The sequence below is a fragment of the Macaca fascicularis genome, chromosome 15 (assembly GCF_037993035.2).
Source record: "Macaca fascicularis isolate 582-1 chromosome 15, T2T-MFA8v1.1".
NCBI lineage: Eukaryota > Metazoa > Chordata > Mammalia > Primates > Cercopithecidae > Macaca > Macaca fascicularis.
Window position 1 is genome coordinate 16,971,978 of NC_088389.1, and position 25,095 is coordinate 16,997,072.

General features: G+C 44.7%; 1 protein-coding gene across 33 annotated transcripts in view; it reads right to left on the bottom strand.

Annotated features, from left to right (window-relative positions):
- Positions 1-25,095, bottom strand: part of RALGPS1 (Ral GEF with PH domain and SH3 binding motif 1) — a 309,728-nt gene that overhangs the window by 187,209 nt on the left and 97,424 nt on the right. For 28 of the 33 annotated variants that reach the window (XR_012424392.1, XR_012424394.1, XR_012424393.1 and 25 more), the window contains one exon: positions 6,075-6,158. The exons of the other annotated variants lie outside the window; for them this stretch is intronic. Coding sequence is in view for 24 of the 28 variants with exons in the window: in XM_074016522.1 (XP_073872623.1) it covers positions 6,075-6,158 (84 nt within the window). In the remaining 4 variants the exon portion in view is untranslated. The remainder of the gene's footprint in view (positions 1-6,074; positions 6,159-25,095) is intronic. 33 annotated transcript variants of the gene reach the window in all.

The following is a 25,095-nucleotide window of genomic DNA, read 5'->3' on the forward strand; positions in this document are numbered from 1 at the left end:
TTGAGCACTTCAACTTTAGCAACTAGACCTCCCTACCACCTGAGTCGCCTCCTTCTTCTTGACTTCCCAGATCTGCTCTACGTCAGAAAACTTCAGTTCCGTCTGGGGCCACAAGCTTTAAATATTCTAGTCCTTACTCTCTCCTTGACCCCCACTGCGTCAGACCTTTCCTCTCACCATGTACGGGATTCCCTGGCAGCCCTTTTCCTTGGAATCCTTTTCCTCTTAAGCAGAACAATCCCCTATCATTTGTCACTTCAGCCTTTTTTTCTTTTGAGACAAGAGTGTCACTGTGTCGCCCAGGCTGGAGTGCAGTGGTACAATCTCGGCTCACTGCAACCTCTGCAAGTGATTCTCCTGCCTCAGCCTCCCAAGTAGCTTGGACTGCAGGTGTGCACCACCACGCCCAGCTAATATTTGTATTTTTAGTAGAGATGGGGTTTCGCCATGTAGGCCAGGTTGGTCTTGAACTTCTGACTTCAGACGATCCACCACCTGCCTTGGCCTCCCAAAGTGCTGGGATTCCAGGTGTGAGCCACCACGCCTGGCCTACTTCAGCCTTTTCTTTGCCACTAGCTAAACTTCCCTTGCATCTTGATCCTTCCAAAAAATCTGCTTTGCCAACCCCTAAGGGGATGGGTCTAACCATCTGCTCTTCCGTGCACCTACTCCTAGGCTGAGAAGTGCAACCAGAGAAAACCATCTACTACCCACATGCACTGGGGCCACTTAGAAAACTACAATGTCTATTTCATCCGGGCCACCATCACTGCCCGAGTCTTGCTGTATTTCCAGCGCCAACTCTCTCTCCTTTCCTGTGAAGCAGCTTTTTTCAAGTTTTCCCCAAACTCATCAATCTTCTCACCCCACTCCTTCCCCGTTTCCCTCCCATTTCACTGATGAAGAAACGCCATCACTCTCCTTGTACTGCACCAACAAATGGGTCTACATCTGCCCCTTTCCTTTCTGCTCACTCAGCTCTTACACTGAAAAGGCACCCAGGTCTTGGCTTCTTCCACCTTTTCTGAGACTCTCTTTCCTCATCTTTAACTTTTCCAGGTCCACTGGCTCCTTCACATCCCTAAGGTTCTGCTCACTTCAAATAACAAAAAAAAACCATGCAACCACCTCCCAGGACTTCTTTGACTCCACTCTCCAGCCACTCCCTTCTCAACTCCCCTTGGAGCCAGTGTTGTAAGAAACACTTACACCTGCTCTCTTCGTTGCCTCACATCTACCACTCAACCTGCTACATCCCTGCAAAACTGCCCTTGCTGCTAAATTCAAAGGACTCTTTTTTAGCCCTGTCTTGGATGACTCATTCTGTAGCATTCCCTCATTTCTGAAACACTGATTTCCAGACACTGCCCTTTCCATATCACCAAGTGTTCTGCTCCCAGGATGCTCTCTCTCTGCCTTCTGTGTGGCCTCCTCTCCTCCGCCCATCCCTTAAATGTCAGCAATCCTCAGGTACTCACTTGGGCCTCTGTTTCTCCTTGGATGATTTCACTGACCCGGGGCCTTCAAATGCAGATGACTCCAACATTTGCATCTCCAGGTTGGACCTTTCCCCGACTTCCAGACTCAAATATCCAATGACCTCCTGCATGCTTCATTCCACATGTCCAAACCTAACTCATCTCTAACTCTCAAAACTGCTCCTCCTTTGTGTTCATTGTCTCAAGGATGGGACTGCCCAAATACCCAAAGAGGACCCTCTTTTACTCTTCTCTGTCATTTCCCTCCATATCCAATCAATCACCAAGAGCTGTCGTTTTGTCTTCTAATATTTTCTTGTGCCCAGCCAGTTTACATCTCCAATCCCTCACACAGATTGAAGGAACAGACCCCACTCTGGCCTCCCTTGCTCCTGCACATGCCTCTCCTCTGGTTTCCCCATCCTAGCATGGACTCCCCTGGACTGGAATCGCCTCCATCATGTTTGCCTCCTACACTCAACTATGAGCTGACAATGGCAAGGGTGACAACTTGTTTACTGTTGACCCCCGAACCAGCACAGAGCCTAGTACATATCCAGTCAATGACTACTGAATAAGCAAATGAATATAACTAGAGTAATGAGAGTCACATAAAAGGGAGCATTACACAATGAGGAAAGAATAACTGTTTAGAGATAGCATTTGGAAGACAGGAGAAAGGTAACATTGTCTCCCAGTCCTGTGGTAAATTAGGTTTGGCAAAGCAGAAGGTTCTATTAGAAAAGTGTTCAGAAAAAAACCAGGAGGCCCCTTAAGCAGATGAATTCACCAGCTATGTAAATTTGAGCAAGTTGTTTCACTTTGCAGAGCCTCTGTTTCTTTATCCATGAAATAACTGTAAAATAGCATGTATGATAGCACGGGTAAAATGCTTAGCATAGTATCCGACTCAATAAGTTCAGCATAAGTGCTCAATACATGTTTTAAAAATAGTGAGTAGGCTCGTGAGCCTGGGAGTTCAGAGGGCAGACAGGACTTGAGAGTGACAAGGTATCAACAGAATGGACTGGGGAGAAAGCTCAGAGCAGACTGGAAGAGCACAAGAGAAAAGAAGGTCTATGATAACTAACTGTCTTCCTTTCTGGCCCTCATTCTTAGCTTCTTCCTTCCAGAACTCCCTGATTTTCCTTGAGGAAATACCCCTTCTCCATTCTCAGTCCATGTGGTCTAGGCCTACCACCTCTCCTCCATAGGAAGGCCTGTTTCCAAGACCTGGCCAATCAGACCTTCATGTCTTCCTGGTCAGAGTGATTAGATCATAACAAACAAGATGGGTCACAAGCCAGGGCAATCTGAGCCACTGAGTCTCAATTCCAGGGCATCAGATAGAGCTACTGAAAAAGCAGCAGGTCTTTTCTCCTGAGGTTGCCCTTGGAATATGATACAAGCCTGGAATTGTTGCTAGCCATCCTGCAACCACAGGGGGAAGCTACCTGAGGTGGAACCAGCTCAGAGGAAAGCAGAACCTGGAGGTGGAGAGAGCAAGACCGAGTTCAGACAGTACTGTCCCCGCTGCCTAGATTCAGCAATATTTGAAGTCAGTATCTCCCTAGACTTAGTTATTATATATAAGCCATGAAGCTCTCTTTTGTGCTTACCTGAGTTTGAGCTGGGGTTTCAGTCATTAGGAACTATAAAATGTGTCCATGAGAAAAGTTGGGAACATTTGGCCCTGTCCAATCTCCATGAATATAAAAAGGTCCTGAGACCCAAAGAGAGGAGGGGCCTTAAAGCAAGTTAGCAGCACAGCCTAGACTAGAACCACGTTTCTCCCAATTCCCTCTTCACCTTTTCCAAAAATTTCAGCATCTTTGTGATACAAGCCCAACCTTGCACTTAGGCCCAAGCCTGCTGGTTTGGTCTTAACCTTCCTTTCAGCTTATAGCTCCCACTACTCTGCCTCTTTGTTTAACCTTACGTGGAATGTTTACTAAGTGTCAAGTACTGGGCTAACCCATTTATATTCATGATTCTTGTTTAGTCTTCAAAAACCACTTGAAATGATTCTTCCTGTTTTATAAATGAGGCCTATGAGGCTGAGAGAGGCCAAAAGCCAACCCAAGATCATACGGCTACTGAGTTGTCGCGATAAGACTCACACCCAGGCCTGCTGGATTCCCTGAGACACAGATTCTCAGCCTATTGTCCACAGACCCATAAATGTCCACACATAAACTTCAGGAAGGCAGTGAACACCCTAAAATTAAATGCAAATTTGTATATCTGTGCAGTTTTCTGGGGCAACATTCATATGTGATACTGTCAGATTCTCAAAAGAACCCAAGACCCAAAAAAGATTGAGAACTTCTGTGCTACACGGTGTATTCCTTGGGGCTGTGACATAGGCCTGGCTCATAAAAGACCTTTAGTGAACTTGGCCAAACTCTTCCATCTCCACCATTCTATGAGCAAATCCCAAGGGACTCAGATCCCATGGAGAAGCAGGCAAGCACTAGCCACCGGGTTTCTGTTTGGCCACAAGAAGCCTCAAATCCCCTGGCAACCTCCTCCCAATCAGCTGATCTTAATATTTCTCTTTTCTTCTCCCAAAACAGTTGGATGCTTACTACGTGCCAGACATTGTGCTAAAGCTCTTCATATTCCATTTATTCTTCATAACAACTGTGCAAGGAGAGCACTACTATTATTCTCAGTTACAGAAAAGAAAGCTGGGGCTCAGACAGGTAAGTGACCTGCTTTCTTTTATTTGGAGTCTAATGAGTCTTGTTCTTACACATAAAAGCTCTGCAAGGAAGGGACGCCAACAAGTTCATCCCAAAGAAGGCAGCCCCAGTGGCTGACCAGGCCTGGCCTCTGGCCAGTTTTCAAACCAGAGCTACCAGGGCTATGTCCAGGAGCTGCTGGCTCTCTGACTGGCTGATGGGCCAGCAGGAAGACCATTTCCCAGAGCATTGTTTGAAAAAAAATGTGACTTTGCTTCTGGCTCATTTCATCACTTGGTCTGAGCTGGACACAACACAATTGTTCACAGAACAAGCTACACCGCCTTTGCCAAGTTGACCTGGCATCCGCGTGCAAAGCAGATTACATCAGAGCCCCCAGCTGCCCCTCCTCTGGGAGCTCTGTGGCTGGTCAGAGGTAGGGACTGAGTTGGCTCCCAGTCAAATAGTTTTAAGGAAACTATGAATCCCCTGACAAAATTCTCACACTTTTTTTTTTTTTTTTTAAGACTGAGCTCAGTTGAAAAGAGACGATTTTTCAAAACAAAGAAAAAAGAAGCATAAGACTTTGGAAATTCTCTTTTCAAAACAAACAGTGTGCAGCTCCTACTCCAGATGCACCTAGGTCTTTCTTGGTTCCTACTATATCTCATCAAATAATAATAATGCTAATTCCAGCCTCAATCTTCAAACTACAAGCTGGTGCCTCTCTGAGGATCCCGCTGGCCTTGCGGTGGAAGGTCAAGGGTGGAGAAGCCTGGAGAGGATTGAGCAACAGTGATGCACAAGATCAAGCATTTCCGAGAGAGAAGGCCCAGCTGGAGAGAGGGCCCAAAGGGAATCCAGGCCCCATCACCCAGAGGGCCAGTCATACATACTAGCAACCTCTAGGCCACTGGCCTCATTTGAAACCAGAAAAATAAGAAGGAAGGAAATCTGTCAACAGTACAATTTGGGGCTTTGGTTTGTGTGCCTTCTCCTGAGGATCATGCAGGTCTGGCTGAGAAATAAGACACCCTACCTCCCTCAGTTGATCCAAGTCTCCAATCATCATTCCAGATCTTCATCCCTGGAGCACAGGTTCTGGTCAGACCAAGTCAGTTTAAAGTAGCGCAGGGCCAGGGATCAGGCCATCAGGAATTCAAGAAAACTCAATTTAAAAGTACTTCCTGAGCACCTCATATATTCGTTCCATACATAGTTAATGAGGGTCTATGATAGACCTGACGTTGGGCAAGGTGGTGGGTAATGAACAAGATAGACATGCTCATGGGGCTCCCAGGCCGGCAAGGAAGGTGGAGACTACAGAGTGATACAACATGAGGACAAACTAATAAAGGACCACACGGAGTATAGGGTACAACGTGGGGATGTGTGACCTCATACGGTCTGGGGATTCAGGGAAGACTCTCCAAAGAAATGATATTCAGGCTGACATCTGATTGGAAGCTGAACAGGGAGGAAGGAAGCTGAACAGGGAGGAAGGATTCTGCGCTGTGAAGACTGCACATAGGGGTCTGACAGGACAGAGATAAGATATATCAGGTAAGAAAAGAAAGGCCAGGAGGATGGAAAAGAGATGAGGCTGAAGGGGTGGACGGAAACAAGATCCACTATGCCAAACCCTGCAAAGCATATTAAGGTACTTGAACCTTAGCTTAACTGAAACTGGAAGTCACTGAAGTGATTTAAGCATAGGAAAGGTATGTTCAGTTCCACCTGCTCTGTGCAAACAGACTACAATGGCACAAAACTGGATAAAGGTAGGGGACTCAGGAAGAGAAGGTGGATCTGGGGCCAGGTGCCTGGAAGACAGCCTTGGGGGGGTTCGCAGCCTATAGGGGACAGTAGCAGATTACTCTCTGGATAGGCACATGCAAGGGGTGTTGCTTACCTGGTTAAACCTCCGGGTAAAGGCCACAACGTTAGGGGCAAGACTGTGTTTCTCCTTCTTACTCCATCCACAGCTGGCTAGTTCCTAGGAAGCACAGAATGAATTTCAACAGTGATTCTAGTTGGGATGCAAAAACACCAGGGGCATCAAATGGGAACATGAGCATGCATGAAGGTGGGAAGGAGCTGACACCTTGGCTGTTCCCATCTTCACCAGGAGGGAGAGGAGGGCTGGGTTTGTAGGTGACGGTGCATCCTGGGACTACCAGAAGTGAGGATAAGTGGAATACTTTTCTCCACAACTCTGGCCATGTTTCCTAGGATTTCTGTGCCAAAAGAAATCCATTGCCACTCTGCCAGCTTCTCTAAGACCAGAAGTCCTTCTTACAATGCAAAGTGTCTGAGGGGGCACAGAAATGTTTTAACCAGCAGAACTCAACCCCGCATAGTTGTGATGCCAGGGCTTCATTAAAATATCTCAGATTTCACTGGCCACATGACATCATACATTCCTGGTGTGAGGAAAGTCCCAGTCCAAGCCCACTGCAATCAAAGAAGCTTCTGGTATGACCTCAGATTCTGTCCTGTAGTTGGCCCCTCCAATCCCTCATATAACCAAAAGCATGCAGAAGGAAAGGTTCCCTTTAATATCTTGTTCGGGGGCCTTGTCTCTTTTTTTCTGCTAGGTTTAGCATTATAATTTGAAGAATTGAATTATCTAGATTTTATTTATCAGTAAGTCTGGCTCTTAGCCAAGGGATGAAAGCTGGACACAATAGGAGCAATCTAATGGGATTACTTGGTGCTACAAAAAAAGGACCAAGGAGAAGCCATCATCCAAACGCCCAGCATTCTCAGTGTGTGCCTTGTGGAGCCCTGACAGAGATTGGAGGAAAGGTAGCAAAGGCTGCAGATTCTGAAGTTCTCCACCTATAAGTTACAAGACCGCTTTTTAAATCCTACCAGGCCTCAGTATTACTAATAGCACTGGTTTTTTGCCATTTACCTAGAGTTTTTGTAAGATCTTTAGTGAGAGGCAGCTGCCCAGCAGCTGCAATAGGTATAGATCAGGGGTCTCCTAGGAAAGCAGGGAGGGGAGCAGTAGGAACAGCCCAGGACAAAACTGGCTGCCAGCAGTCACTTCTGAAGGTCCACGCCTGTCAAACACACCTTAGGACCTGACAATCAGCCATAGAAAGGGGCTTGGTGGGAGCCTGGCTAAAGGTAACAGCAGCTCCTAGTAACAAGATGAATGCCCTGGACATGGGAACACAGAGGAACCGGCCAGGGGCCGAGACGCCTCCTCCTGGTGCCTCACTTCTGTCCTTAAGGTCACCCACACAAGAGAACACAAATAACCTGGAGCCTGCCATGTCCTTCACACCCTCACAACTTAGACTCAAGTTAATAGCAATGACAACAGAATTCACTGGTGCTACCATTTAGCAAGAATTCCCCACACAGCAGGCGCTGGACAGGGCACCTCACCTATGTCATCTCATGTAATTCTCGCCACACCCATTTTAATAAAGAGGTTTCTTTCTCTTGGATGAATATTGTGACTCTACTTCTTTTCAAAAGCAGAGATGAATCTCTTTAAGTTGTAGAAGTTCCAGCTGTTTACTATGATTCTCCTAGTTCTGACGACATATATTCGCACTTGGTTTCTTTTTCTAATTTTTATTTTTGTAGAGATGGGGGTCTCACTGTGTTGCCCAGGCTGGTCTCAAATTCCTGGCCTTAAGCGATCCTCTTGCTTCGGCCTCCAAAAGGGCTGGGATTACGAGCATGAGCCACTGCACCCGGCCTATGTTCGGTTTCAAATGTATGTTTGACCTACCTCAGTTACATGTACTATCTCCCTCTCTTTAAAACACATACTTGAATCACTTTGCAAATATATGTTATTATTGCCCTTTTAAAGTTTGTTTGTGAAGACAAAGGCCTTTCTCCCCAGTGGATCACAAAGCCGGTCCTGGAAAAGTATAGGTTTTATAATAAAATATAAAACCTTACTCATAAAACTGATGTTTCAGGACTGAGGCATGGTTGTTGCCCAATTTCTAGCTGATAACTGCTCCCTTTGTATTTTTCCTAAATTTTTGAATAAATAGCAGAAGTCGTGTGTGTGTGTTTGCACGCACGCATGCACGCAAGCATGTGCATGCATGAATTTAATTCAGACTCTGTGGTCTTATTTCCACACTGTAATAACTTCAGACAACACCCGGAAAGGGAGAAGAGTGGATCCCAGGGTCAGATACTGGCTGGCCATACACCAGCTGCACGATGCTTATCTTCTCAGAACTTCTAGTTTCTCATCTTAAAGTGGGAATGATACTATACTTATCTGTGAAGCTCACTATAACAATTAAATGAGATTAAGACATGCAAAGCACCTAGCATGTGACAGGTACTTGATAAAGGTCACCTGCCTTCCTCTTCCCAGGGAGGTTAAGCAACTTCCCTGCTGTTAAGCAACAAGGCGGTATTCAGACTCAGCTTGAATGCCAAACGTCTTCTTTTTCCCACACCGTACTCTCTTTACTGTCTTGAATTATTAACAAAATCTATTATTATTTCTCTTTCATTTTGCTGATATTATGCAGGCAAGAATCAAAGTTGGTACTTAATACATCTTCTCTAAATTTACTTGGTTTGAACATTTCTAAGACCCTAATTCAAAAACTCTTTGTGGAGTTATTGGGTTTTGACAATTTCCTAAGGAACCTTTTGCACTGGAATGCATGTAACATTTAAAATTAATTAATTAAAATTAACACATCAGCAGAGTAAAACATTATGTTTGAGAAGTACTTTGATAAAATGGAAGGAGTAAAGGATTTTGAGCCAAATATCTCACTCTGAATCCCAGATCTTGTCACTTATTTCCTGGGAAACTCCAGACAAATCACCTCTCTTGGCATCAGGTCCTCCAGTACTAAATAGGAAGATGCTGTAGCTAACCCCACAGAATTGTGATGGAGACTGAAGAAGGCAGAGCCTGACAAGGGAGGTGACATGCGGGGCACAGGGCCTGGCTGACAGCAGATGCTCAAGCAGCCTCTGTTGAATGAATGAAGCATGAGCACTCCTCAGTGTGAAGACCCCCCAAATTCAGCGCAGAAGATTTATCAGCGTCAAAAGAAATAAGACCATTCTATCTGTGCTAAAACAAGTACTGGGCCTTACCGCTTTGGCACAGTTCCTCTTCTGTGTTTGGCCTTACAGGATTACAAGAGATTCCATCTGTGTTAAGTGGGTTTAGGAAAATGTGAAGTAATAGAACAAAACTCTTCCAGTCACTGATGCCTAAAAAAGGTCCACACTGTGGAACTTATTTGAGTGTAATTTAGTTAAAATTGACCAGAGGAGACAAGGCTGATTCTAGAAGGGAGACCAGGGTTTGAGATGAGCCCAGTACAGCCCTGGTAGCTCTGTGTCTGTAGTGAGCCACTGAGCTGCCCAGGGAAGTTCGCACAGCCCTTCCCATGGGCGCTGAGGCCCACATCTTGCCCAGGCGGTCCCAGGCCCTGACTTCGTGGCTGAGCTGACTGAATGTGAGGGGACTAAGAGCTTGTGCAGTCCTTTGCCAGGTGCTGCTGAGACCTTCCTCCTGTCACCACGGTGTTCCTCAGGCTCATCAGGGAAAAATAGACACTATGAGAGGAAAACTTCCTGCCACCAAACTTAAACATCCTTGCATCCTCTCCCTCCTTCTGGCTTTAATGAAAGAGGGGCTTCTTTCGCTGTCTTGCTGCCCCATCCCATTCCTCTGCCTTCTCAGAGACCTTATTCTGATGCTCTCTGTCATCCCTGTACCTTCCACCTCTTCCTCTCCAATTTCTCCTTCCTGCTAGCATTTTAACATGCATTAAGCTTCTCCAATTAATATTAATAACAATAAAAAACTCCTCTCCCAGACCCCGTCCCCTCCAGCTCCTGCTACTTTTCTCCCTCGCAAGAGAACGACTTAAACTCATTCCCCTCTCCTACCTGCCTTCCCTGCTCCTGCTCCCCTGTAACTGTTCCTTCCCCTAAGACAACTTCCCAACTAGGAAATCAGTGCCCCTTCACCGGCCGCTCTTGGCCCCGGCCGTATTTGTTGTCCTCTGTCTTGCCTCTGCTCACTGCATTCTCCTGTTGCTTCCCCACCTTTCGGGCCCCTCATTCTTAGTCTTATTTTCCGGCTGCTCTTTTCTTTTCTGACACAGTCTCCACCTCAACTTGTCTAAGGTCATCTTCTACATTCTTCTATATTTCTCCCTAGAAGATCACACATACCGACTGTTGTGGTTTCAACTACATGTCTGTGTCCAGCCTAAGTTTCTCTCCTGAGCTCCCGTCCAGGATAGCCAGGTACCTCCTGGCCATACCTTCTTTGTCATCCCCAGACAACTGAAAATCAGTGGGCCCAGAACCAAAAGGGTATCCTGACCAGCTGCCTTAAATAAAAAACACATAACAACAAAAAATTCATTTAGACATTCACTCTGACAATCAAAGAAGAATGTTTATCACAAAGACACTGTGGAAATAATCCCCAACTGTGCAAAAACAACTTAAGTCTTAATACCCCCACCTGTAAACACTCCTAGGTGAAAGCAAGAATCAACACTGGTTTCAGCTGCCCCTGCAAAGCTGCTCTGGGCCACACCACCATGAGGCTCACTCCACTAGCTGCCGGTTTTGTGCTTAGAGGTCTGGGAGTCAGATGCCTTGAGGTGGGCTGAGAAAGGCCCAACCCTCACCATGTCTGGAGTCCACCAGGTAAGGCCTTGGGAGAAGAGACCTGGGGAGTGGTAACAAGTCCTCTCTGAAGACCCCCACAGCATCTAGGCCATCAGGCCATAGGAAGCTGGCGTCAGCACATGGCCCTTCCACGTGTGCCTAACTCTCACTGCAGTCATCTCCAAATCACATTCATCAAACGTGTCCACATGGAAAACGCATTGCCTCAAGGGCGAGTCACTACAACAGACTCAGGATCACTGCCAGGCTGGCACCAGCCAACAGCACATCACCACTGGGCTCAATGGCTTTCTTCTTCCTCCTCCCTCCATTTTTCTCCCATTCTTCCCATCCCACCCTCTCACAGGAAGGGAGAAAAAAAAAAAAACAGAAAAGACCTCCCAGATTTGCTTTTATAAATCATCTTCAGAAGAACCGGTGGGACAATTATACACCTAGCCAAAGGAGTTCTAAAACACCCTAGGAGATGGGTGACCCTAGGAGATAGGTGACCCTAGGACACAGGTGACCCTGGGAGATGGGTGACCCTGGGAGACGGGTGACCCTAGGAGACGGGTGACCCTGGGAGATGGGTGACCCTAGGAGATAGGTGACCCTGGGAGATAGGTGACCCTAGGAGACAGGTGACCCTAGGAGATAGGTGACCCAGTAAGACAGTCAGGGAGACAGTGCCAGTTTTGGGGACCTGACCAGAGTGGGTCTGACTGGGGAGTAAGGTATTCAGGGCCTAGACTCTTGTGACAGAGTTAAGAATGGGCTAAGGAGATGGGCAAATTAATAGAGAGTGGCTAGCGTGTCCTTCAGGGACGTCCATGCCTTATCACCCACAAGGAGTCTACATTCTTCTCTATCTATAGTTCACCCCGGGACTGCTGTGGCAGCAGCAAAGGTGCATGATGTCCACACCTTCCTCGTGTGAAAGTCGGGGGTCTAGAGGCCCAAGCAGGAGTAACCGAATTCCATGAAAGCTCCCCACCTGGGATCTGGCAGAAGGGCTGGCTCTGGTCTCAGGAGTGAGCTCTGAGGGCACAAGGGTCACAAAAAAGAGGCCACAGCATATAGTAGTTAAGGACTTACATGGACCAAGGCTGATTCCCTGGCTGTGTGACCCTGGACAAGTCACTTAAACTCTCAGTGCCTGACTTTCTGCATCTGAAAAATGGCATTAATAATAGCACCTCCTTTGTAAGGTAGTTATAGGAATTAAATGGGCCAATATTTGCAAAGTGCTTAGAAAAAAAATGACACATTGTAATGTGCTTATTAAATTAAATAATGCTCACAGGGAAAGGCAGCACTGAGCAGTGGGTGCAGGGGTTGAAAATCCAGGCCAGGAGAGCCCCTGGAATCAGACGGAGGAGGCACACAGGACAGCAGTCCCTGGACACTAGGACTCCAATGGTGCCAGGATGAGAGCCAAGGCCTAGCCAGAGGGAAGCACCAGCAAGATTTATTGAGCACCTACATTGTGCCAGGACGTGTGCTACACACTCCACAGAGACCATCTCATTTTATCCTCACAGAACCCTCACAGTGGATACGACTGCTCTGACCTCCAATTTCTAAATGAAAAAATATGTAACAAGCAGGTAAATTAATTTATCCAGACCACACAGGTAGTGGATGGTAGAAGTGATGGGAGCCCATTCTCACCATAGCCAGAACAGAGCTGCAGGCCACAGCCAGGGCTCCAGCAGGCTCCCAGCCTAGAGGAGAACTGGGTGACATGAAGGAATAGACCAAAGCAGAACCTGGGCAGGCTTCTGAGAGCACCACACCTGAGTCAGGGCCAGCCCAGGAATCAGGCTGCCATGGCCAGAATAGGGCACAGTGCCTCTGGCAACACAGGCAGGGCTTAAAAGACAAAAGGGATAGTAGGATCCAGAGTCAAAATGTCCACAGACACACAGGGAGCTCCTCCGGGAGTGGAGACTTAGGGATATATAGAATCAGTGTTTACTGACTGTTAAAATGGCCTGCTAGACTCTGGGCTAGGGGACTTACATGCCGTAACTTACTGAATCCACAAACAAGACGATGTGATAGGTACCACTCGATGGATGAGACTATGAGACTCAGAGAGACTGCCACATGTCTAAGGTCACACGGCTAGTAAGTGCTGGAACTGGGATTCAAACCTCAGCCTGATTCCAGAGCTCACACTCTACATGGCGTCAGAAAAGTGAGAACTCAGAACAATCTGAGACTACAAAGCAAGCTAAGGGAAGCAAAGAAGCTTCTTGGTTCTTTTAGGCAGCAAATGCGCCATAGTTTATGGATATGCTAACTGGGGAGAATACTCATCTGGTCTGTTTCAGGGAAGACCCATCCACTGGTGGGTGGGGGGTCACATCCACTACCACTAGTTCTCCCCTCGGTAAAATCTGCAGTTCCAGCAGATCCTAATAGTTATTAACAAAATATAATGCTTGTATTTGTATATATTTCACTGTAAACACAATCAAATATCATCTTTTTCTATAACCCTTAATGAGACCATGAATCAAATACGTGAGAGAACAATAAAGTCAGTCCATTATTAAAAACAGGTTTCAAAAGCGAGAAGCTGATTCCATCATCTGTGTCTGTGACAAACCCAAAACCACCTAAAATTGGTGCCATATTAAGTTCAAAATCAGTGGCATGTTCAAATGACACCTGACATACACATTTGCCTAACATCACTCCCAAAACCCCTCTGACAAAGCACAGAAGTAAAAGATAAACCTAAACTAGGAATGAGAACAGAGTGGATGGCACTACTACCCTCATCAAATGAGAGATTTCAACACATTACTGGAGATCAGCATGGATTTTGATTAAATGAAAACAGAAAGTCTCAAGCTAGACTATGTCAGGAAGGGGCTACAGAGGTGGTGAAGTCAGGCTGCCTTGGGGGACCTCAGAGAGGCTCCTGGCTCAGAGTCATTAAGGAACAATAAACGGGGGACAAATGAAAGGTCAGTGTACTGGACACTGTCTCAGCCAGCACCCCCACCTGCTGCCTGCTAGCATCCACCTCCAGGCAAAAAGCAGGATGGGAGAATTAAAGGCTTCCATGCTGGAACCCCCAGAATAAAGGTCGCCTCCTTTTGCTGACAAAAAACTGCACCCTGTGTGCCAGTCCCCACCCTGTCATCCTGCAGTGCGGGCAACCTGCTGTTTCTTGTCCAGGCCACTTGGCTCTCCCAGGCAGACTCCCCTCAGGAGAAAAGCCGGGGGGAAAAATCACAACACCTACAAGCCACCAGTCATATGAGTTAAGCCAACAGAACAGAAGGAAAACCAAGGTAATAAATGACAATGACTTTGGAAGAAACAGAGACAAAAACTTAGAAAAAACCCTCTAATGTACTTAGACACTGTTAAGAAAATGAAATGCAACAGACTGAAAAAACATTTTGTAAAACAAATATCTGATAGAAAAAAAACTTGTATATAAAATATAAAGAACTGTTATAACTCAACAATAAGAAGACAAACAACCCAATTGTGATGGTTAATACTGAGTGTCAACTTGATTGGATTGAAGGATGCAAAGTACTGATCCTGGGTGTGTCTGTGAGGGTGTTGCCAAAGGAGATTCACATTTGAGTCAGTGGGCTGGGAAAGGCAGACCCACCCTTAAACTGGGTGGGCACCATGTAATCAGCTGCCAATGCGGCTAAAATATAAAGCAGGCAGAAAAAATGTGAAAAGACTAGACTGGCCCACCCTCCCAGCCTACATCTCTCTCCCATGCTGGATGCTTCCTGCCCTCAAACATCGAACTCCAAGTTCTTCAGTTTTGGGACTCGGACTGGCTCTCCTTGCTCCTCAGCTTGCAGACAGCCTATTGTAGGACCCTGTGATCATGTGAGTTAATACTTAATAAACTCCCCTTTGTATATATATCCTATTAGTTCTGTCTCTCTAGAGAATACACCAATGTTTTTTAAAAAGTAAACCACATCTGTAATCCCAGCACTTTGGGAGGTAGAGGCAGGAGGATTGCTTGAGCCCAAGAGTTTAAAACCAGCCTGGGCAATATAGTGCAACCCTGTCTCTACAGAAAATTAGAAAAAAAAAAAAAAAAAAAAAAAACACTTAGCCAGGCATGGTGGTGCTTGCCTGTAGTCTCAGCTACTCAAGAGGCTGAGGCAGGAGGATTGCTTGAGCCCAGGAGTTCGAGGCTGCAGTGAGCCATGATCATACCACTACACTCCAGCCTGGATGACAGAACGAAGACTGTCTCCCCCCAAAAAAAAAAAAAAATTAAACAAAAGACACTTTACCAGGTGGATGCATGGACGGCAAGCAAACACAGGGGAAGGTGCTCTATGTCATTAGTCAGTAAGGAAATGCAAATTAACAACAATGGACACCACATCTAGTTCAATCATTGCAAAAAGCACACACGAGTGACAATACCAGGTGCTGTGGAGGATCAGAACAGCCATTTAAGAAAGCAGGTGGGCAGTTTCCCATCAGGTTAGGCACACACTTATCAACTGCCCTAGCAATCCCACTGGTAGGCCCAGCAATCCCACTGGGTAGGTATTTACCCAATACCAATATATGTCCACAAAACTTGTATGTGCATGTTTATGGCAACTTCATTCTCTATTTCCCCAGACTAGAAACAACCTGGATTTCCAACAGCTGGTGAGGGGATGAACAAATCATGGTACAGCCATATAATCCAATACTACTCAGCAATAAAAACAGGAATGAGAGTGACATACACATCAGTGTACATGAGTGTCAACAGTTTTATACTAAGTGAAAGAAATCACACAAGAAAGTACTATGATTTGACTCACATGACATTCTGGAAAAGGTAAACACGACAGAGACAGAAATTAGATCCTTGGTTGCCAAGGACTGGGAACAGGAGGCAAACTGGCTACAAAGGGTCACGGAGAACTTTTGGGGTTGATAGACAAGGTCTCCACATGAGAACACTCATTCTTCAAAATCACCAAACTGTTCACTAAAATGGGTGATTTTTACTGGATGTAATTATACCTCAATAAATATGACTAAGGAAAAAAAAAGAGTCCAACCACAGACAATTGCAAAGGAAGTCCTATAATAACAGCTGTGCAAAAGACTAGAGAACAACTAGTTCAAATTGGAGCAGGACAAAGGGCACCTGAAGGGAAGCCTCTGGGGAAATATAAAAGCAATTAAAAATATAACAGAAATCAAAATATAATACATACCCAGTATCAAGCAATCAATGGATTAAAAGAAAAGAAAAATCTACAGGTCTTGTGAGGCATATTCTCTTTTGAATGGCCCAGGGTTACTAGGGCATGAAACACAATCCTGGCATAGTACATGGCTTGACTACGTGTAACAGTTACGTAGCCGTAATAATAAGTGTTGTTTGATGGTTTTCAGCTTTAAGAGTTCACCTAAGGAAAAGTGTGATGAGTTTGGTGAAGCTCATTAATGAGGCAATGTGAAAGTGTAATCAACAGAAGGTGGGCAGTAGAGAACTGGAGGGAAAGCATAGGAAGTGAGCGGTCACAAGATACCATACAAAGCTGGTGAAACAAGAAATTCAGGCTTTGGTGTGCCAAATAAAATTCCAAAAGTAATCAGTAGAAAAAACAGTTTAGAGTTTACCTTTGGGGAGGGGACTGAGGTAAAGGTTTTTCTTCATCAGCTTTCCTGTACTATTCGATTATCATGTACAAGATTACTTTGAAAAATATAATTTTTAGTAGATGACATTACACATTGTAAACCTCATAAAAATAAAATTTTGGAGTAAATACTCTAAAATATGCCAAATTTTTATAAAATCATAACCTGCTTATAACCTATCAGTGTCAACATTTATAAATAACAAGCAGTTTTCACATGACCACTAGGTGCTTCTGTACTTTTCCTTTTTTTTTTTTTTTTTTTTGAGACAGAGTCTCGCTCTGTCACCCGGGCTGGAGGGCAGTGGCGTGATCTCAGCTTACTGCAACCTCCGCCTCCCAGGTTCAAGCAATTCTTCTGCCTCAGCTTCCCGAGTAGCTGGGATTATAGGCGCTCGCCACCATGCCTGGCTAATTTTTGTATTTTTAGTAGAGACGGGGTTTTGCCATGTTGGCCAGGCTAGTCTCCAAATCCTGACGTCAGATGATCCGCCCACCTCAGCCTTCCAAAGTGCTGGGATTACAGACGTGAGCAACCGTGCCCAGCCCTGTTTCTGTACTTTTTGATGGAGTAATCATGTGAAAATCATGACCAGCTGGACCTTAGGGAAACACACCTGTCCTATAGGAGAGCTGTTAAGGCTAGAATCAAGTGCACACAGGTCCCCTGGTAGCAGAGGGAGGGAGTGTTCGCACTGAGGGAGTCAGAAAAGCTCATGGCTGGTGGGGAACTCACTGCCAGGCACTGTCACAAGCCCTCCCTGGAACAAGACCAGCTGCAGTGAAACATGAAAGAAAAACAGGAAGGAGAGAAAGACAAAAAGAGCAAGGAAGTGAGGAAAGAGGAAGAAAAATTGAAGAAAAGAAGGGAGGAGGAGGAGGAATAAAGGGATTAAGGGCAAGTGGGAAAGGAAGGAGAGAGAGCCATTTAAGTGCCAGGACTGTGCTGGAAAGTTCCACGGTGAGTCAGACCACATCTTGAGCTTCATGTCTGCTCAAAGTGGGGAAAGACAGGAACATAAATTACCACAATTCAAGGCCACAAAGGACAACTGGACTTTCTTGCTTTATTTCCCAAGGTTGCAGTCCTAATAGACACTGCCTAGGTCCAAGCCTTCCGGGAACTGCCAGAGGACTGAGGTATCTTTAGTTCTCTCTTGGATGATGATGATGGTGGTGATGATGATGATGATGATGATGATGATGATGGTGGTGTTTGAAGAAGGGAAAGGGTTGATACGAAAGGATAAAGGAGAAAGGAAGAGAAAAAGGAAGAGACAACAGTGATTGGCAGTTTATAAAGCACATCTACATTCATTTATTCATCAAAATTAAAGTATGTTTTAGGAAATGCAGCAGTGAACAAACAAACATGCTCTTACTTTCATGGTGCTTACCTTCTACAGACGGAGAGAGATTTTATAGAAATCATAGTAAGTCAGATGATAAATCCTGTGAAAAAGTATGAATGAGGATGAAGGTAGGAATATTTGGAGGGGAAGCTTCAGCAGGTCTGTGTGATAAGCTGGCATGGAGTAGAGACAGGAATGAGGTGAGGAAGCAGGCTCTGCAGGTATCTAGGGAAGGAGGGTCCCAGGCAGAAGGAAATGAAGTGCATGAGTCAAAACCCTGAGTCAGGAACACCATGGGATATCTGAGAACAGCAAGGTAGCCCATGGCTGGAGCAGAAGGAGCCTGGGGAGGAGTGGGAGGAGAAACAGTGAGACAGGACAGGGGTGGGAGGCCAGGTCCCAGCCTTAAGGGGAGGCGAAGAGTGGAATTTTTTTTTTATTTTTTCTGCGCGGGATGGGAAAACGTAGGGACTGGGCAGACGTGGCTCCCCAAACCCTCATATGGAGTGTTTGGCAGGCTGTATTGCACTGATGCCATGAGGGAGAGCATGGCAGAGAGGGCCCAAAACCTTTAAGCACCTTCTATACTAGAATCAAGTTTGGTAACTGCATGGGATATTTGCATTTTCTTATGTGAGAGCAATTCACTTTGGTAATTTGAAATAAATACCTGCTAAGGGCTGTGTGTATGGAGAAAGAGAGGAGGCAGGATGGGCCATGGAAAATGAACATGAGGGCCTCCTAAGGCCCCAGAACCCCTGGCTAGACAAACCACAAGAGGGCGAAAGGATCACTGTGGAAAAAATGGTGCCTCCAGTGAAGTCGGTATACACATGTATGTACTCACTGAATAAGCAGAAGTAATTCATCTTTCTCAGCTTTCAGGTCATACTAGTTTCTATAGAATAACAACTCATTTACAGTCACTACTGTTTCATCAAATCCTCAAGCTACCATCTGCTTGGAAAACATGTAGACTTAGGGTCAGGAAGACGATGCAAATTTCCCAAAACCTTCCCTCTCCAGCCCTAGTACTACGTAGCTCTGCACAATTAGAACCAGCTGTCAATGCAGGGCAGCAGCCAACTGCAACCCTGCGAGCAGTCTCCCATCCACGTGACAGAGAAAGAGCCCAATTAGCGACTGAGAGCAGCCGCCAGCAGCTCTGCTCACAAGATTAACAAAACAGGGCTAGGCCCACAGGGCCACATGTTCATTCCACTCTTACACCGGGAACTATGTTCAATTCCCTTTCTCCATATTCTTTGGAAATGTTTTTTTCCCAAATACATCATTCAGATGTTCTCTTTAAAAAAAAACAAAAACAAACAAACAAAAAAAACTTTGCTTTTTTTTTTTTTTTACTAGGGACCTAATACATGTTCATTATAGAAAACCCGCACAATACAGAAAGTCCAACGAAGAACTTTTTTAAAAAATCTGAATGCCTCCTTTTTTTTTTTTTTGAGACAGAGTCTCCCTCTGTTGCCCAGGCTGGAGTGCAATGGTGCGATCTCGGCTCACTACAACCTCCGCCTCCGGGGTTCAAGCAATTCTCCTGCCTCAGCCTCCTGAGTAACTGGGATTACAGGTGCCCACCACCATGCCCAGCTAATTTTTGTATTTTTAGTAGACATGGGGTTTCACCATGTTGGCCAGGCTGGTCTCGAACTCTCGACCTCAAGTGATCCACTTGCCTCGGCCTCGCAAAGTGCTGGGATTACAACCGTGAACCACCAAGCCTGGCTGGTAGGGTCTTATTATATTGCTTAGGCTAGTCTTAAACTCCTGGGCTCAAGCAATCCTCCTGCCTGAATCTCCCAAGCAGCTGGAACTATAGGTTACAACACCCCTATGAGATAGATACCATTATTGCCCCATTTTACAGATGAAGAAACAGAGGCAAAGCTGGAGAAGTTCAACAATTTGCTCAAATCCTCATATGTTTTCAATATGAGAGCCAGGACTAAACCCAGGCCTGTGGCCTCTGGAGCCTGGACCCTCAGCCACAGAGCACATCCATGGCCAGGACGGTGGCTATGCCCACACTCACAGGTGCAGGGGCACACACACGCACACACACTCGCTCTCAACTGAGTTCATACTGTAGCTATAGTTTTATAATCTGCTTTTGTCCTTAATATATTACAAACATTTTCTCACATCTGCCCACCCTTCCTTTTTAGAATTCCTGCGATATACACACATGACATCTCCTAGAAACAATTCATCACATTCATCTTCCTTTGTTTCTGCTCTGAGTTTCAGAAGAAAATTGTACTTTGTCCCTGAATTTATTACTTTGGTTTTCTGCAATCTCTAACTTGTTGCTCACTTTTCCCATTGCAATTCATGTTTCTCAGCACAGCTCAATCTTTCTTAATGTTGATCCTCATGTGCTGCAGGGTCATCCTGACCATTGCTGGGAACACAAAATGAAATTTCTGGAAGTACCTTCTTCACAGGAAGGTGCAGGCTCTAACCTAATCTTTGCACTGCCTTCTATTTCTGACTAACTGAAACTTTTCTATATTTGATGAATATGCTAAAAACCCTGCAAGAAATGAAAAAAGTTAAACCAAAGATTCCAGGACCACATGGCTTTACCAGTGAGTTCTCTCTGACTTTTGAAGAATACATAATACTTACAGCAAATAATTTATACCAGGGCACAAAAAGTGATGGAAAAAAATCCCCAAACTTAACAAGTTTGGCTAAGAAATATAGGAATCAGCTAGTGTTAATAATCAAACAAGCATATTGATAATTCCAAGATAAAAAAGTGATATGATCCTCCCAATAGATACTGAAATGGTAACTGGCAAAATGTAACATTCATTTGAGATTTTAAAAAAGAGAAAAACAATTTAGAAGCTTAGTAGTATCTGTCTCAAACCAACAGCCCTCATTATACGATTGAGAGAAACACTACAGGAATTTGAATTGAAATTATAAACAACCAAACCCCCTTAACACACATTTACCTGTGTAACAAACCTGCATGCCCTGCACATGCACCCTTCAACTTAAAATCAAAGTTGAAAAGAAATAACAGCCTCAACCTGGAAACACAAATGTCAAGCAGCAGAATGGACAGACAAGTTGTAGTACATTTATACAACAGAATATTAGTAAGCAATAAAAAATAATGAACAGCAGCCGGATGTGGTGGCTCACACCTGTAATCCCAGCATTTTGGGAGGCCGAGGTGGGTGGATCACGAGGTCAGGAGATCGAGACCATCCTGGCTAACATGGTGAAACCCTGTCTCTACTAAAAATACAAAAAATTAGCCGGGCATGGTGGCAGGCACCTGTAGTCACAGCTACTCGGGAGGCTGAGAAAGAATGGCATGAACCCGGGAGGCGGAGCTTGCAGTGAGCCAAGATTGCGCCACTGCACTCCAGCCTGGGTGACACAGCGAGACTCCATCTCAAAAATAAAATAAAATAAAATAAAATAAAATAAAATAAAATAAAATAAAATAAATAATGAACAGTAAATGCATGCAACAACGGAAAAAAGAGTAACAACAGCCTTTCTAAAAGGCTACAGCCTTTCTCATCTAGGTTTCTTATCTGAACCACAGAGCACAGAAAATGATTTGAGTGACTGTTTAACTCTCCTGAGATGGTACATTCATTACATACAATGGACCTTCAGGCACTAGGTTAATTCTCTCATGAAATCCTGGTTGAGAAAGGCCTCTGAGGCTATAACCCAGCGATGTCCAATAGAAATATAATGTAATCCACACATTTTAAATTCTCAAATGCCATGTTTTGAAAAAGGAAAAAGAAATGAGTAAAATTAATGTTGATAATTTATTTTATTTAACTCAATATAGTCATGTACTGCAGAATGACGTCTTGGTCAACAACGGACCACATATACAACAGTGGTCCCATAAGATTATAATGGAGCTAAAAATTCCTATCACCTAGTGATGCTGTAGTCATAGAAAGGTTGTAACACAACTCAGTACTCAAGTGTTTGTGGTGATGCTGGTGTAAACAAATCTACTGTGCTACCAGCCATACAAAGGTACAGCACATACAATTATATACGGTACATAATACTTGATAATAAATGACTGTTACTGGTTTATGTATTTGCTATACTTTTCATTGTTATTATTATTATTTTTTGAGAAGGAGTCTCACTGTCACCCAGGCTGGAGTGCAGCAGCACGAACTCAGCTCACTGCAACCTCCACCTCCCAGGTTCAAGCGATTCTTGTGCCTCAGCCTCTGAGTAGCTGGGACTCCAGGCACATGCCACCACGCTCAGCTAATTTCTGCATTTTCAGTACAGATGGGGTTTCACCGTGTTCGCCAGGCTGGTATCTCCTGACCTCAAGTGATCCACCTGCCTTGGCCTCCCAAAGTGTTGGGATTACAGGCGTGAGCCACTGCGCCCAGCCCACTGTTAATTTTAGAATGTACTTCTTCTTTTTTTTTTTTTTAAGTTAACTATAAAATAGCCTCAGGCAGGTCCTTCCAGAAGAAGGCATTATTTTGTTTGCTTGGTTGGTTTGGGTTTTTGTTTTTGTTTTTATTTTTTTTTGAGACAGAGTCTTGTTTTCACTCAGGCTGGAGTGCAATGGCACAATCTTGGGTCACTGCAACCTCCGCCTCCCAGGTTCAAGTAATTATCCTGCCTCAGCCTCCCGAATAGCTGGGATTACAGGCGCACCAACATGCCCAGCTAAGTTTTTGTATTTTTTAGTAGAGACGGGGTTTCACCATGTTGGTCAGGCTGGTCTCAAACTCCTGACCTCAGGTGATCCACCCGGCTTGGCCTCCCAAAGTGCTGGGATTACAGGTGTGAGCCACCGCGCCCAGCCAGAGGAAGACATTATTATAGGAGATGACAGCTCCATGTGTATTACCATCCCTGAAAACCTTCCAGTGGGACAAGATGTGGAGGTGGAAGACAGTGAAATTTACGATTCTGACCCTGAGTAGGCCTAGGCTAATAATGTGTGTGTCTGTGTCTTAGTTCTTAATAAAAAAGATGAAAAAGTAGAAAAAATAATTTTAAAAATACAAAAAATCTTACAGAATAAGGATATTAAAAAAGAAAATATTTTTGTACAGCTGAACAACGTGTAAGCTAAGTGTTATTACAGAAGAGTAAAAAAGATTTTTTTTAAGTTTGTAAAGTAAAAAAGTTACAGTACGCTAAGGTTAATTTATTATTGAAGAAAATTTTTTACAGATTTCGTATAGCCTACATATACAGCATTTATAAAGTCTACAGTTGTGTATTACAGTAATGTCCTAGGCCTGCACATTCACTCACCACTGACCCTCCCAGAACAACTTCTAGTCTTGGAAGCTCTATCCATGGTAAATGTCCTACATAGGTATACCATTTTTATCTTTTACATTATATTTTTATTGCACCTTTTCTATGTTTAACTATGTTTAGCTACACAGATACTTACTACTGTATTACACTTGCCTACATTACTCAGTGTACTCATTCTGTACAGGTTTGTAGCCCAGGAGCAAGAGGCTATGCCTTATCACCTACATGTATAGTAGGCTATGCCATCTAGGTTTGTGTAAGTACACGATATGGTGTTCACACAAGGGCAAAATCGTCTAATGATGCATTTCTCAGGATGCATCTCATCTTTAAGTGACACATGACTGTATATCCAAGATACTATCTTTTCAAAATGTAATCAATAGAAAATGTAACAAATTATTAAGGAGATACTTTCCTTTTTTGTAGTAAGTCTTTGAAATCTGGTCTTTATTTAATATTTACAGAACATCTCAATTTGAAGTAATGACATTTCAAATGCTCAACAGCCACATGCAGCCACCATATTAAGACAACACAGCTCTAACTGATGTAAAAAGACATGACACTGAAATATAAGGCATACTTCTTGAAAAGGAGGGATCAAGGTAGGAGAACCAAAGACAAACCATGAAGCCCCATCAATAAGGGCTGGAGTGAGGTTGGAGTCAAGGCAGGGAGCTAAGAACCAGAGGGCAAGGTCAGCCCAGGACAAGTAGGAAGACTGAACAGATGATGAGACTGCATATGACTGACCTAGGTTGTTTGTATCTCCACTGTCTGAAGTCTGTCCCCACCTCCATGCCTCACCCCTGCAAAAGGAGGTAGGGCTTGTCATTAATGGGTTAAGTAGATACAGCTGCAACTGTTAGAGGCCTTGGGTTATAGGTAGAATGAAATAAATACAAAAAAAGACTACAAGACACAGGCAGCTCACGTTGGCAATTTTATATTTTTATGAGGACTTCCTAAATCAGGAGTTCTGGGTTCTAATCTGAGATGTGTCCTAAACCCCCTCTGTGACTTAAAGTCAGCCCATCCCACTGCAGGAGTTCAGGTTTCTCTCTGTAAAATATAGCAGCACTGGATAGTCTTTGAGATCCTCCCAGGTCTCCCATTCTGTGAGCCTCAGAGAAGGAGGAGCCATATATCTGGCATTACATAAAAACGTTATTAAGTAAGACCTGCCCCTGGAGACTAAGCAACTGCAGCACTTTCCTTTCTCTCAGTGTTTCGAGGGCAAATGGAGAGGTTGAGTCTGAGAGAGACAGTCCAGAAGGGGTGGGGGCTTCTAGGCACTGCACTGTTGTACAGGGATAAATTGGACAAGACAATCTGGTGTGGCAGGAGACAGGAAACAGTGGGGTGGCAGGGAATGAGGGAGGCTGGGAACAGATGGGAGCAGATGAACAGAAAAAAAATGCAAATGGAAAACTCAGGTTCCAGAAAAAGAGACAGCAAGAAGAGAGAAGGAAAAAGGAGAAGAGAAGAAAGGGAAGAAAGGAAAGGATGAAAGAAAGAAAAGAAAAAAGGAGGAGAAGAAAGAGAAAGGCATTCAGGGGCAGAAGGGTTGAATCCCAGGTGAGTCAGGTGCATCTTTTGGAGGTAGAAACGTGGTGTGAGAAGTGCCTGCACATGGAGCAGGGCAGGGAGGGAGGGATGTGATGTCCAGGGCAGGAGAAGAACTTGGGGATAAGAGGGGAACAAATGAGTGGCATACATGAAGTGTCCCACATGTTTTCCATGTTCCCAAGAAAAAGCTGTCTCTGAAGGTTTGCAGGTCAGGAGCAGACACGACCAGACGGTCAGATACCAAAGAGGCAACCTAGGCCATCTTACACCTGGGACCCATCTAGGGGAGGCTGAGACCCAAACCGTGTAGCCCCACATCTCACCAGGCAGGACGAGAATGCATCAGGACCACACTGAGATAACCAACCGCCAGGTCCCCCAGCTCCTCCTCACTTTGAGA